Source organism: Nylanderia fulva, unplaced genomic scaffold, assembly GCF_048542155.1.
Source record: "Nylanderia fulva isolate GAGA-0341 unplaced genomic scaffold, ASM4854215v1 Scaffold7, whole genome shotgun sequence".
Classification (NCBI taxonomy): Eukaryota; Metazoa; Arthropoda; class Insecta; order Hymenoptera; family Formicidae; genus Nylanderia; species Nylanderia fulva.
In genome coordinates this window covers 4,110,785-4,125,057 of record NW_028190807.1, presented here as the reverse complement: position 1 = coordinate 4,125,057, position 14,273 = coordinate 4,110,785, and the positions used below count along the sequence as shown (strand labels likewise).

At 34.4% G+C, this 14,273-nt stretch overlaps 2 protein-coding genes across 5 annotated transcripts in view; one reads left to right on the top strand and one right to left on the bottom strand.

Annotated features, from left to right (window-relative positions):
• LOC114935754 (growth arrest-specific protein 2) overlaps nt 1-10,485 on the top strand; it is a 33,253-nt gene extending 22,768 nt beyond the window's left edge. For 3 of the 4 annotated variants that reach the window (XM_085488467.1, XM_085488466.1, XM_029308648.2), the window contains 6 exons: nt 2,663-2,787; nt 3,298-3,439; nt 4,053-4,293; nt 5,927-6,188; nt 7,003-7,128; nt 7,653-8,342. In XM_085488467.1, coding sequence (XP_085344593.1) covers nt 2,663-2,787; nt 3,298-3,439; nt 4,053-4,293; nt 5,927-6,188; nt 7,003-7,128; nt 7,653-7,874 — 1,118 coding nt within the window. In that variant the 3' untranslated portion in view covers nt 7,875-8,342. Of the gene's footprint in view, nt 1-2,662; nt 2,788-3,297; nt 3,440-4,052; nt 4,294-5,926; nt 6,189-7,002; nt 7,129-7,652; nt 8,343-9,796 lie in introns of those variants that run through there. The other variant, XM_029308650.2, reaches the window with a different exon arrangement.
• Nucleotides 10,486-11,039: 554 nt separating this feature from the next.
• On the bottom strand, nt 11,040-13,810 carry Septin2 (septin 2). Its single transcript, XM_029308642.2, has 8 exons — nt 13,665-13,810; nt 13,049-13,166; nt 12,601-12,937; nt 12,397-12,508; nt 12,117-12,309; nt 11,889-12,016; nt 11,623-11,796; nt 11,040-11,537 (listed from the first exon to the last, which is right to left on the bottom strand). Exons 1-8 carry the CDS (start codon nt 13,767-13,769, stop codon nt 11,364-11,366), a joined length of 1,341 nt encoding a protein of 446 aa, XP_029164475.1. The 5' UTR covers nt 13,770-13,810; the 3' UTR covers nt 11,040-11,363.
• Between the last annotated feature and the right edge of the window lie 463 nt (nt 13,811-14,273).

Here is a 14,273-nt window from a genome sequence, read left to right as displayed (position 1 = left end):
TAATTGACTAAAATCCAGATTATATACTATATATCAAATAAGAAAAGAATAGGACTACATGATATTTTGCATGCGCATTAATTGTTTACAATATTTAAATAATTATAATACATAAAACAGAAAGAAAGAGACAATATGTGTGAGTCTTTATCAAAAATTGTATATATTTGTCAAATTATTTTTTACGGAGAATCCTGCGATGCATTTGCAATCCCGATGCACGTGGTCGGTGTGCCACGTGATGGATTCTGTGCCACGGACCCGCGTTCTTTTTGTTGTGCCCCCGGTGCCCTATTGTTACCAGATCGAGTCACGAGCCCGCGTTCGCGGGTTCTCATTACCATCTATATCTACGAAACACTATCGCTGCGCCGGAGCCCAACCTAGTTCCTATTTCCCATCGTGCCCGTTTTATATCTATATAGATGTCTGTGGAATCGTGTCGCGAGACCACTCTGCGAGTTTTCCTTTAGATCTGTCCATCGATCGGTGACTCTCCACATTGCGAGAGAAACTAAACCAGAGATACTGATATCGGGGTTAATTGATGGGTCTTTAAATGGGACATTACATCTGGATTCTTATATCATATGTTCCTTTTTTACGTGTATATATGTATAGTGAAATACAACTGTTTTTTTAAGTATGATTGCATAATCTAAATGTTATTCTTAATAGTGCATAATTGGACGCAGTTATGCAATATGCAAAATCTCAAAATAAAAAAATTGGTGATTCCACATTGCATAACTGCGTTCAATTATTTTATCTCTCTAGTTATGAAAAGTTTAAACGTTTCTCCGAATATAATTGATATGTTCCACTTTGCGATATCTCCGATAACTGTACAATTTTCTATAAAATATTCACATTCTTCATGTTAAAAAATTCCGAATTATAAATGCACGACGAGTAATAAAAATAAATCACATATATATATGCGCACGCATGACACGGGAAGACGAAGAGGTAAAAATTGCAAAGTGTATATTCCGAGAAAGGAAAGATTTACTTATAATTTGAATCCTGCTTACATATCCGGTGAAATTCAATTGCTCTTAGTCTTCGGCACGATAGATATATAATCTTTCACATGATAGCTATATAATCAGACAACGATCGTATTATTACATTCGTTTATACCCCGAAGGCGGGAGATAACGGATCGAAAACAGGAGGTGATAATAGATAACGGCTGATGGTGAGCGCAAATCGGCTCGCTCTATCATTTGCCGTGTGCCTGCATTCACGCATGAACTAGCTAAGAAATAATGAATGAGAAAGAGACGGTAATAAATAACGCAGACAGTAATAGACCCGGATTAACGTATATGATTAACGAACGTGTTAAGCTGGAGAATGGAAGAATAGAAATACAAGTGCCCTTACAGAGAAAATTAGATAATTTGTTAAGACAAATGAAGGTTCTTGTTAGAATCTGTTTTGAAAGACATATGATAGATATGAAGAAAAGAGGATAAATGATAGAAACGATAATTAATAACAGCTAATTATTATGAACAAAGATAGATTAATGCTCGTAATCAATGTTGAATAAAGAGAGTTGAAAATCAAGATTTCTTTAAATAAAAGATTAGATAGTTTATTTAACTTAAGGACAAATAACAGAACATTTCTGTTAGAGTCTGTGTCGGAGCAAAAAGATTAGTCAGTTCATTCCCAGGGAAAGTCAGAATAAATTAAATATCTGTTAAGAGATCTTGTCTCTTTTCATTCGAAATGAACATTGGAAAGTCCGTATTATTTGGAAAAGTGGAACGTGTGTCCTTGATCTGCCAGTATTTACGTCAATGAACGAAACTAAAATGATTTTACAGTCACGCATTACTCGATCTATCGTGAGAGTATCGGGACCTGACTGCTTCTCGCTTGACCCGTCGTGTCAGATCGACGTTCTTGATGCGCGACTTTCAAAGTGTCACCTTTTTTTCCGGAAGTCGTGAGACGTGACAAAAGTCGGGATCAGAATCCGTGCAAAAAATGGATCAGCCTAACAGCTCCGATCTTATTGTCTTTCCCTGTCTCGTCGGTCTTGTTTGCGATTGCCGATTTTAAACGCGTCGGCCTTGAGCATCGCATGCCACTGATTTATCGAGCGATTACTCCGACGTAAAAATTGGTTTCTTTAAACAGGCTTCTCTTCGGCCGATTAAACCGGCTGGGCCGATCGACATCTGATGCGGAGAATCATCCTTGCGTATACACACTTGCGTACTATAATTACGCTGCTTATCGATTGTCTGGTGGTTTTTTGCAAATTTGCAAAAAAAATTTCAACTACCGGACGCACATAATTCTAGTTTTATAAACTACGACTTGTTTATTATACAATACAGAATAAAATCAATGCATCGAAATTATAACGATCAAGAAAACGAACGAGGTACAAAGTATAATAATTTGTAACAGTTTGATAGAGGCTGAACGATGGATTATTATTAAGCTTGAACGCAATGGATTATTCTTCTCGTTATAATGTACCACTTTACAGAGCCACTTGAGTGTGTCATTGAAACTATACTCGGAGTTTATGTCGAGAGATATACAAGTATGTTATGTATATGTGCGTGCGTGTGAGGATTATTGCAGATATGGCGAGAGAAAGAGAAGTGGACTTAATTCTGCAATTTTCGAATTTCAGATGTGGATTATATAACGGGTGAAAATTTCTTCGATGTACTCGATAATGGCGTGCTTGTCTGTCGACTGGCAAGGGTTATCCAGGAAAAAGCGAGATCCGCGATAGAAGCTGGACGAGTTAAAGGAGTAAGTCATACTTTTATATTTTTGCATAAAAAATAATGTGCTTCGTAATAAACAAAATTTCTTTCTTCGATATTATTTTATATGTAATATTTATAGCGAATTCGATTGCCACCAGTGCGCACTGAGTGCATATAAAGGTTTATCACACATAAGTTCACAATGACACAAGTAATTAAAAAAGGAAAATAATTAATAGTAAGAGGTATTATTATTGTTGTTCAATATGAATAATGATAATAATAGTTTTTACTATTAATTATTTTCCTTTTTAATTACTTATGTCATTATGAATTTGTGTGTGATAAACCTGTATATGGACTCAGTGCGCACTGATGCATCTAATCGAATTCGCTATTAAATATCCTTAAAAATATGTAATGTATCCTCAGAATTTTGTGATTGGAGAAAATATGTTGTTTCAATATAATAATTTAATTAAAAAATTAAATATATAATAAATAATAAAAATTCTTTCTATTCCTGCGAAAACACAAAAAAATATTGTTGCAGACGATACCGGCGATACGTGGTCGTTGTTGGGAAAATGCGGCGCGTCGCAGCTTCTTCTCCCGCGACAATATGGAGAATTTCATACAATTCTGCCGGCGGCTGGGCGTCCACGAGAATCTCCTCTTCGAAAGTGACGATCTCGGTAAAGCTCAGCGCGATTAATTTTAATGCATGCGAATTAAGTAGAGAGACCCTGCCGCCCATCGCTGCTGTTTATCCTATCGGACGACTTTCAACGAGACGGGATTTAAGTATGCGTGCCCGCTTTTAAGTTGATGGATGGTAATTAGGAAAAACACTGTAATCGACTCGGGTAATCCTGGCGGTGGACGTGCCTGTCGTATAAATTATGATCCAAGAGGTATGCAAATCCGGAGCGGTCGCGAAGCGAGAGTAACTGCGATTGCCCGCGACTTTGAGGAAAGTGGAGCGAAACCATACGGCTCTATGAAGATCAAAGCGCTTTCTCACTTGACCAACTTTAATTGTCATTGAAAACATTGCAGTTACATAAATGTTACGTAACGGCGTCATTCAGTCAGAAGATCGACTTTTAAACAAAAGCTCGCGCGTCCTATATTACGTATTATTGCAGGAACACGTTGACCTGAATACAACAGTCAACAATATTCGGCTAATAATGTGACTGTATAGATGATAAATAATTATTAATAATTTAAAGCTTGTCGTTTTATATTTTTGCGGCTATAGAATGTATAGGTGATAAGTAGGATTTAATCTTTCTCTCTCTACAGTTTTACACGGTCAACCACGGAATGTAGTGCTGTGTTTACTGGAAGTCGCACGATTGGCGGCTAGATACTCTCTGGAACCACCTGGACTTGTGCAACTAGAGAGGGAAATTGCGGCGGAACAAGAAAGGGATCTTCACTGTATGTCGGACAGTGGTATATCTCATAGCAGCCTCTCCTGGCAACTTCAATCGCCGTCACCGACCTCGACGCCCAGACCGCCGGAGATGATTAAACACAGCAGGTAAACAAGCCGTATATATTTATTCCAGGTCCATATATAGTCGAGATTTTCGAACATCAGATCGCTTAATCATTCTAACACGCAATCTCTCGATCTTGCGGACTGATTCTATACGTATCTATATCTGCTACGCGTTGCGTACATCAACGTAACGGTCGAGCAAGCGATGATGATTGCGGGAAGAAACCGAAACTAAACCGTTACGGCATGTATAAGTTATTCGCTCGCATAATTTCTCTGTTTCGCTTACGCGCACCGCATTTCGAACGACACGTCCAAGACGTTTCGAGATATATATATATATATATATATATATATATATATGTATATATATATGTATGTATATTCCGTTTCGTTTACGACAATAGACTTCTCCGTCAAGTTAACAACCTGTGTCTGAATGGGCAATTTTGCGAGGTGTTACCGAGATGAAGACCTCGTATTCGCGTTTCCGTAGGAGTGGCTGAATTTTATAGTATGCAAAACTTTTACGATACCAAAAATGTCAAAAGTATTACACGACAAGCTGAATAATCGCAAGTAATATTCATTCTGTTGTGAATTGTTTAGATAAAATTTATTTTCCAGTCTGACCATTTTAATTATATTTTATTGTAGATGTGATTGCAAATAATTTTATAATTTATTTCTTACTGGAAATTAATACAAAAATATCAACTATCGATATTTTAACAAGCCTGATCATGAAATACACTCCTCATAATAATTAAGGAATCAAGAAAAATTTTCTAAAAAATAGGCAAATTTTAAATACCTTTGTTTTAAAAAATGATATTTTAAATTTTAAAAAAGAATTTTAAAGCTTGAAATCTCTATATACTTTCAAAGGTCGCAACTGTTTTTCATTTTCTTCAACTTTGATATTTTTTTACATACCGAAAACGATGAACTTAACAAAATGGAAAATTTTCTTCTCACTTTGTAGATGTGTCGCATGCACAATAAGATTTGAAAAATTTCTTTGATATTTTTGCATCAAAGTCTGAAGTCTTCCCTGTAAAATCGTTTTTTTAAATTTCAATTTCAATTTTTCCTTATCAAGTTATCGAGAATTGAAGAGAAAATGGTCATTTTTACTTTGATTATTTATAACTGCGTTAAAAATCATCGTACAGCAAATTTAAAAGTAGATTCTTAAAGCTGAATCTTTGCTCTATAGATCCATGAACGATCAAAGTTAAAATGACCATTTTCTCTTCGCTAACTTGATAAGGAAAAATCGGAATTATAAAACGATTTTGCAGAGAAGACTTCAAGCTTTAACGCAAAGATGTCAGAGTTTTTCTTCTGAAAATAGAGCTTTAAAATATTTTTTAAAATTCAAGTTTTCATTTATAAAACATAGTTAGAGCTATTTAAAATTTGTCTATTTTTTAGATAATTTTTCTCGATCCCCTAATTATTGTGAGAAGTGTATATTATTTCTCATCTCATTAATTTTTTTTATGTAATTTCTCTCTGTCTCCCAAATTGTGTGTGATAATATAATACTCAAATTATTGGAATTTTCATAAAATTCAAAAAAGATGCGCGTTTTTGAACATTGCTGATTCGGAGAATTGGAATTAGATTTGACGAAAGCAAGAGTTGAATTTTCGATCATGTCTTCTAGCTCGGCGTCCGAAGTCGCGACTACGGCTACACGATGGTTGGATCCGGTGACCGATGCTACCCACGAACCTGAAATGCGAAGGTCTGTTAGCGACAACGGCCCGACTGGAAGTGACGGCGTGCCGAGCGACACTACCGAGGACGACTGGTCCCGCGGTAGCGCCGAGGACCCTGACGAAGTGCCGTCGCCGTCGAGTTCGCCATCGCCTTCACCAGCCGAGCCGCCGGAACACACTGGTCCAATAACAGAACTCGATCGCAAGGTATCGCAAGCAAAATGTCCCACTTTCACATCAAGTTTCAATAGAGCAGTTACAATTGAGAATTTCATGTTCAATCCGAACTACGACTCTCTCTCTGTGTTTTCTCCGTTCAATGATATGATATTATCTTATCATCATGACGGTGTATATCGCGTTATACCTATAATAATTTCCAATGAGAGTATCACGAGTAAAAAAAAAGATCAATAATTTCCTCCGAGAATAATAAAATGTTTCAAAAGAATTAAAGCGAAATTATGCAATGCAAAGATGTTGCTTCCTTTGGAAGAGAAGAGAAATGTATACGCGGGAAAAATTGAATAATTTATAAATGTTAATGCTACTGTTACTTCGCTTCCTTATTAATGCTAATGTTACTTCGCTACGTCCTCTACACACGTTGTTTCACTTATATCTTCTCGTGCGTGTCGTTGAGAAAATCCTGGGTCCTACGGGTTGTTACAGTCCCGTCTCGGGCTGCATTATAATTATTGTACAGAGGAAGGTATGAAGGAAGAGGAAGGATGGGAGAGAATCGAGCACGTTTTCCACGCACGCGTGTCAGAGATACCTGCATGCCTGACGGCGGAAGTTCCATCGCGTATATCTTCTCTTCGCTCCTCGCTTCGACGACACGTCGAAGCGATTTATCTCGCGTGACATGATCGATCGTTCTTCGTCCATCCTGGACAACAACAAAGGCGGCGGTCTGATGGACAAAAACGACCGTCTAAATATACGACTCCGCATCCTTCCGTTTCAAGTGCGGTATCTTTGACAGCGTCTTCTTATTCTTCTTTTTTTCTGTCTACAGGTGCGAAGAGCTACCGAGGCCGTCCAGAGACTCTGCCAGTGTCCGTCAGAAAAATGCTCCAAATTGAAAGTGCGCAAGGTCGGCGAAGGCCGCTACCACATTGCGGGACGCAACGTCTTCATCAGGGTACGTATGCACCTTTTGACACTTTATGTAAATTATCAAACTTTATAATTTTATATTAAATTTTATATTATTTTTTTTATTATCCCCAACAGCACCACATATCCGAAGGATGTTCAGAGGATATGTGTACTGTTAGGGTATTATATCATATTTTTATATATTAAATTTTATATTATTTTTATATTATCCCTAACAGCACCATATATCCGAAGGACGAACATCCTTGAATGTTCTCCGTATGTCCTTTGGATATTCTTTGGAAATTTTATATTACTTTTTATATTATATTATTTTACATGATAAATATTATTAATTACCAAAAAATGAAGATTAAATACTATCAACAATAATTTTAAAGCCAAGTTATCTTCATTCAAAGTTTCGAGCTGTACTTTCTGTTGTTATTTAAAAGTTGTATTCCGAAAGAAATCTCGAGATATCTCTTCTTTGATTTTTTATTCGTGACACATCGCGATGATCCTATATGTAAACCTGTCAACCGTTAACGAACGACGTGTTCGCAGCTTCTCAAGGGAAGACACATGATGGTGAGAGTGGGCGGCGGGTGGGATACCCTGGAACACTTCCTGGCGAGGCACGACCCCTGTCAGGTGAGGGTTCTTAACCGCGAGAGCACGCCGCCTCCCGCTCGCGGCATCAAGCACGACAGCTTCCTGCACATTCGGGCCAAGTATCGCAGCCCGCCGTTGGAGCCTATGAGCCTCTCACGTCGGTCGCTGGCCTAAGAGCACGTACTTGCCTAATCATGCGATCACGCAACCCCTTCGGGCTCTGCTCGCGCACACATATGCGAAATTGATATCGTGTGGTTTTCGGCGCACAGCTAAATCGCATCCACGTTTCGTCGCGCACATGCGTCTACTTATAAGAGAGCACTAGATATATTCTCAACTAGATGAACACGTCGATCAATCGGCGTGTTAAATGACGCGACGAAACGTGGATGGCTCGTGTGTTACCGGTAATAAGGACGGTAATTCACGTTGATTTTCGCGCGCACGATACATTCCTTTTTTCCCAACAAACGCTCGATGAGGGAAAAGAAAGACCGTCTGAAGAGACTTGCGGTTTTATTCTCATGCACATTCCTATATATTTATCTATGCAATTTGCTAGGTATCTTTGCAGAACCAAATCTCTCTTCACCGGTACGCATCGTCGATATCCTCGATCTCCTCGACTTTACTGTATATCTTCAATTATGCCAAGTGCATATATATTTGTCACGTACGTGTTCTATGTAGGTCACGGTGTAAGAACGCACATGGATCGCACTATTTTCACTTACATCGTATCAGGTGATTGAAGAAAAACGTGTTGAAGTATATTTTCATTGAAGTATATATACTTCGCGATGCGATACGCTGCCGATTTTCCAAGAGAAGCAGTTTACGAATAGTCAAAGTTTTGTATGCTAGATTGTACCTCTATAACTTGGGAAACTTTGACTACTCGGTATTTATCAACGAATATATAACACTATATGTGCTTCCATCTTTTATGGTATGAATCACTTCTCTTCAGGTACTAACATAATTAGCGTCTATTCTTCGAAATACTTCGGCGGAATCTATAGGAAGTATACTGCACTCGGTAATAATAATAGTGTTAAGAATGCAATGACCAAATTTTATTTTTAGAACTATGTCATGTCACGATGTAATCATTATAATAAAAATAATAATAATAGCGATTTGAATAAATATCATCCATTTAAGCTCAAACATTGTACTCTTGTACGTGCAATAAAAAAAATAAAAAAATAAAAGTGCAATTAAAATCTCAGGTAGAAAATCGTCTGTATAAACGTATCATGCCTTAAAAGAGATTGATAAATCTTTTTTCTTTTCAACTTTCTTTTTGCAATACAAAATTACAGAATTTTTTTCCAACTAATTATACAATTTTAATATGAAATTCGTATTACTGTAGTTGTAACTTTTTTATTATTAATACTATAACGTATCAACTTTCAACTTTGTTTGGTCATTGCTCTATAGAAATATATTCTTATAATGCACTGTCATATTTTGCGACGAGCACGCAATCAGGCACTTATACGTAATAATCACAGAGTCGGCTTAATTGTTTGCATTATTTCCAAATAGATCAATATTTTCAATATTTATATTTATAAGAAAAAAATTCTTATTATAAAATATATATATTTTAAATTCGATAAGTGAATTTTATTTGTACGCGTAAATCAATATTTTGAAAAAAATGTATATTTATTTACATATATATATATATATATATATATTTATTAACAAAAGATAACATATTTACATTTTAATACTTAAAATGTAAATGTAAAATGTAAATTTTGTCAAGCCTTTTTTGTTTTTAAATTTCGCTTATAATCAACTTGCGATTTTCATTTTAGCCGACTCTAAAATTTATTGACACACTTTAGCATTGGATTAATATATAATACAATTGTATCGCCTAACGTGTAAAATGCTTCACGATAATTGCCTGATACACATATATATGTTTTGTACTTTTATATAAATATCTAAATAATAAAGTATAAGGAATATATATATATATATATATATATATATATATATATATATATATATATATATATACATATCGGCATATTGCCGAATTAATTAAACAATAATAATTATTCCACTTACAGAAGTGCAAGAGCACAGTATGCAAAGGAATACCAAAGCAGAGAAACGCACGACGAGTAATGTCAGCTCGTTGAAGTTAATTAAGTTGTCATCTGTAATTTGTTTATCGGTTATTCCGAAAGATTGTAATTGTGTTACACGGATCGATTTTATGAATTATACTTAATAATTTCACTACATTTAATTATCCTTTGCGAAGCAGAATCAGTGTTAAATTGCGATTTGCACTGTAAAATACAATAATAAGCTTTAGATTTTAGGGAGCTATTATATTAGGGCTTTATGTTACATAAGCATATGATTATACTTGCGAAGTTACTTTTTACGCGTAATTAAATCGCCCTGCCTATATTTAAACTAATTTCGCCATATTATGTAATTGTAAATAATACGTTGCCCTGACATATCGATGAATAGCTGATTTAAGTTAATCGTACCTGCTTTATATCGCGTTAATGCATATTAGCGGATAAGTTACATGATCTATGTATATTTAATAAGTTGTTTATATATTGTCAATTGCCTTTTTATTAAAAATTACGTTATAATCCGATTTTCATTAAATATACGTAGCCTGATAATATAAAAGGATATTATATAAATTAAGCTGGAAAAATTATTATTTATAAAATGTTAAAAACGACCTAACTGATACATGTATATTTTATAAAACAAGTTATTGTATGCATCAGTACTGTTTTGTAATTATTTGGCTATTAATTAGCATTGCAATAACATTATACTACATTAATTTACACTTTGTTTAAAATAACTGTACTGAGCTTGTGTAAAAAAATTTTAAGATTTTGTTCAATGTATACAAAATATGTATACATATTATCTTAATCTATTTAATTAAGTTTGAAGCTTATGTCGGTTGTTATATTTTGTTGAACAATAAAATATCTGACTGATATATATCTCCGAAAATTTTGACTAATAAATTATCAACCATCTTTTGGATCAATCTTGCGTAATGCCATTCTTTCCTAAATAATCACACAGCGACTGCAAAAATAATTGTTTTATTATGGTACATTAAGTTAATATGAGCTTCATTTTTTCATAATAGTTATTGACAATTATTTATTATATGAAATTTCCTTTATTTTGTTAAAAAGATTTTATTACATTATATTTTAAAACTACTTGATTCATCATAATTATATTTATTATATTTTCTATACTTATTATATCTTAAAATTATTTTAATATATAATTAATTATATATATAAGAGAAATATATTTTACTTGTCTGTACTAAATATATTTCATAAAAATTCAAATTTATTACAAATTAATTTACAAATAAATGTTTGATTAAAAACTTTTCTCTGAGATTATTTCTACATAGTATGAGTTTTATGTAACTCATATAAGCCTTAGAAAAATTTTTGGTATGCACTTGATTAAATATACTATAATAAAATATAATGTTATAATAAAATATAAAATATTGTAGATATACAAGTAATTAAAGTAATAATACTATTATTGTGGATAATGCAATTAAAATGCGTGATTATATTCAAATGGTATAAAAAGATGTATTCGTGAATGAAATTTTCTTTACTTCTTTTTGCTTTTGCCTAATGTTAATGTATGATGTTGGGGTTGCTGTGCAAACTGCGCTTTTCGTCTATTAAATTCCAGTATATCATCCTCAAGTTTTTTACGACTTTCTTCTAATTTCTTCTTTTCTTCTGTGTGGTCTTTCTTTAATTTGTCAAATTTATTGTGTAGCTAAAATAGGTAACAAAATTAACAAAATATGTAATAACAGAGATTAAATAATTTGATATATTGGTATATTTAAAAAAATGATTACCTCCTTCTCTGCCTCTTTTAATTCAGCTTCTTTTTCCTTGACTCGAGCAACAAACATCTGTCGCATTTCATCTTCCTTTTGTTGCAACTCTTGCAAATGAATGGATCTCTTTGCTTCACATGTTTGTTGGAAACTTACTGGCTTGTTATCACTATCAACATCACTGAAACCCATCTAAAAATTCATAAGCGACAATAAAAAAAAGATTATTCTCATGTATTAAAAATTTTGATGTTTTAAAGTTTTTGGCAAATAATACAACATACTTGTTCTAATCTCTTCTTTCGATAAAGTTCATAATGGCGACAGTGTGTTTTTTCGCGCATGTCTTCCATATTCGTACTTATCAGCATCTCGCGTAGTTTTACAAAGTCACAATGAGATTCGTTTTCAACTGTAATGTTTTAATATAAGAGTGTTAATATACAGACGTTTCTGATTTCTTTTTTCAAATTACAGTTATACTATAAATAAAATCTAATACTATACTTTACCTTGAACTGTACCCCATGGATATTGACGGGAACGCATCATTTTGTTGCCAACGCGAACGAAATCGGTACTGCCAACAACGGCAAATGGTACATGGGTGTTCATGGTGGTATTTATATCTGCTACAGTTTCATCATCAGTTGGAAATTGATAAATTTGTATTCCATTATTTTGTAATTCAGATATGATTTTGCTCTGAAATACAAATATTACAGATTATATCACAAATAATGGAATGAATATTGAATATAAAAATAATTTCAATGGAAATGCAACACATACCTTAAATTTCTGTAATTCAGTTTTTGATATTGTGTCCGCTTTAGCAATAATCGGAATGATATTGACTTTTGTATCCAATTTTTTCATGCATACTAGATCAATGGATTTCAAGCTAAAAGCACAATATTTATATATATTTGTATATAAGCAATCCTTATAATTTATTAATAATAAATGCAATTTGTGAAATCATTAGATACTTACCCATGACCAGTAGGACATATGAAATAAAGGCAGATGTGGATACGGCTGTCATGATAAGTTGCAAGATTACGTTTAATTTTCAATTCTTCTTGCAAGTAAGCTTCAAATTGTGCATCTATGTAATCAACAACTGCCTTGAAACTGTCCTCCTTATTGATTTGATCACCGTAACCAACAGTGTCAACAATAGTCAGCTTTAGTCTAACATTACTTTCTTGCAGCTCATAGGTATGTGCTTTAAGTTTTACTGATGGCAAATTATGAGGGCTGGGACTAGACTCAAAGCTTGTATTGAAAAGAGAATCCATAAGTGTGGATTTTCCAAGTCCAGTTTCACCTATTAACATATATAAATTATTACTAGTTAATTAATAATACATAGATCTATACTACCACTATATAGATATTAGTAAAAATAATTAAAATCATATTAAAACATTTGTCATACCAATACAGAGGATATTGAATAGAAATCCATTTTGCACTGATTTATTCACCAACTGACTGGGTAAACTGTCAAATCCAACATGTCCTGACAATTTTAGGGTACGCAGCATAGACTCCATCTAATAATTAAAATTAAATGTCATTATTGTTTTTTAGAAAGAAAGAGAAAGAAAAGGAGAAAGGAAATAACAATTGTGCTCATAAATGAACGAAATAAATGGATTGAAGGAACGTTCGAATTGATGTACAGTTATATGATGATTCTAAACAGAGCCAACACCCTTGAATTTATGACATCCAACCTTGTATGTATAGAGATCTAGATTCTGTTGTAGTGTATGTGTATATAACATTATAGATATCTCAACAAAAACGATCACGTAGGAAAATGAAACTTACAACTAATAGATGCGGATATAATTCTTTTACGAGACAGAAAGTTCTTTTAAATTGCGATAATGTATTAAATACGAAGAGGAATTTTCTAGTAAGAGACCACATGCGTCAGAGTTCGAGATGACAGCGACAGATACGCGATTCGATTATTTAACTGAAATTGCTGGGCTCATAACGTTAGCAAAAAGGAGGCTCAAAGATGAGAAAATTTTCCCAAATACCTTGGCACGGTCAATATCCTCTGTCGCCATTTTTCCCGCAAATTCGTTGCGAACACGACGCGAACAAGTCTGAATCTGGGCAGGAAGAAGCCCGAGAGCGGCCATTCCGGAGTTGTCCGTGAGACGTTTATCAAGCAGTGACGTTTGACACCGCCATCTATCTCCACTTCGGAGACCGCGCAGAATTCAATTATTAAATAATTTTATCGACCGCGATAACACGAACGCCGATGTAAACGTAGAGAAATTATCCTGATTATGTGATTCCGAGCAGTTTCTGACGTGGACGTAGATGACGTTGAGGAGAAGACGCGGGCAAAATGCCGGGCTACTTTCGACCGGGATCTCGTTCTCTAGTGCTTTTGATTGAAAAGTGACTCATAACTTGCCGCAACTTATTGGAGTACGCATGCTCCAGCTGCAGCTGCCAGACGCGTAATGTCATCGATAGGGCGTAGTATTTGTCTAGCGTCAATTAAAGCGGAGTCGGGAGTGTAAATTGGTTCGATTGATTTTGATTGCCGCGTCATGAATTCCAGCCATGATTTTCTTAGCAGCACGAGATCATTCTTTGACTAATTTGCAGTAAATTTTAAAAGACTTTTATAT

Coding starts and splice junctions, on each gene's coding strand:
- Septin2 (XM_029308642.2), bottom strand. CDS start 13,769: ATGGCCGCTCTCGGGCTTCTTCCTGCCCAGATTCAGACTTGTTCGCGT. Junction 13,167..13,664: donor AGGATATTGACCGTGCCAAG/GTATTTGGGAAA, acceptor TTTAATTATTAG/ATGGAGTCTATGCTGCGTAC. Junction 12,938..13,048: donor ATTCAATATCCTCTGTATTG/GTATGACAAATG, acceptor ATATGTTAATAG/GTGAAACTGGACTTGGAAAA.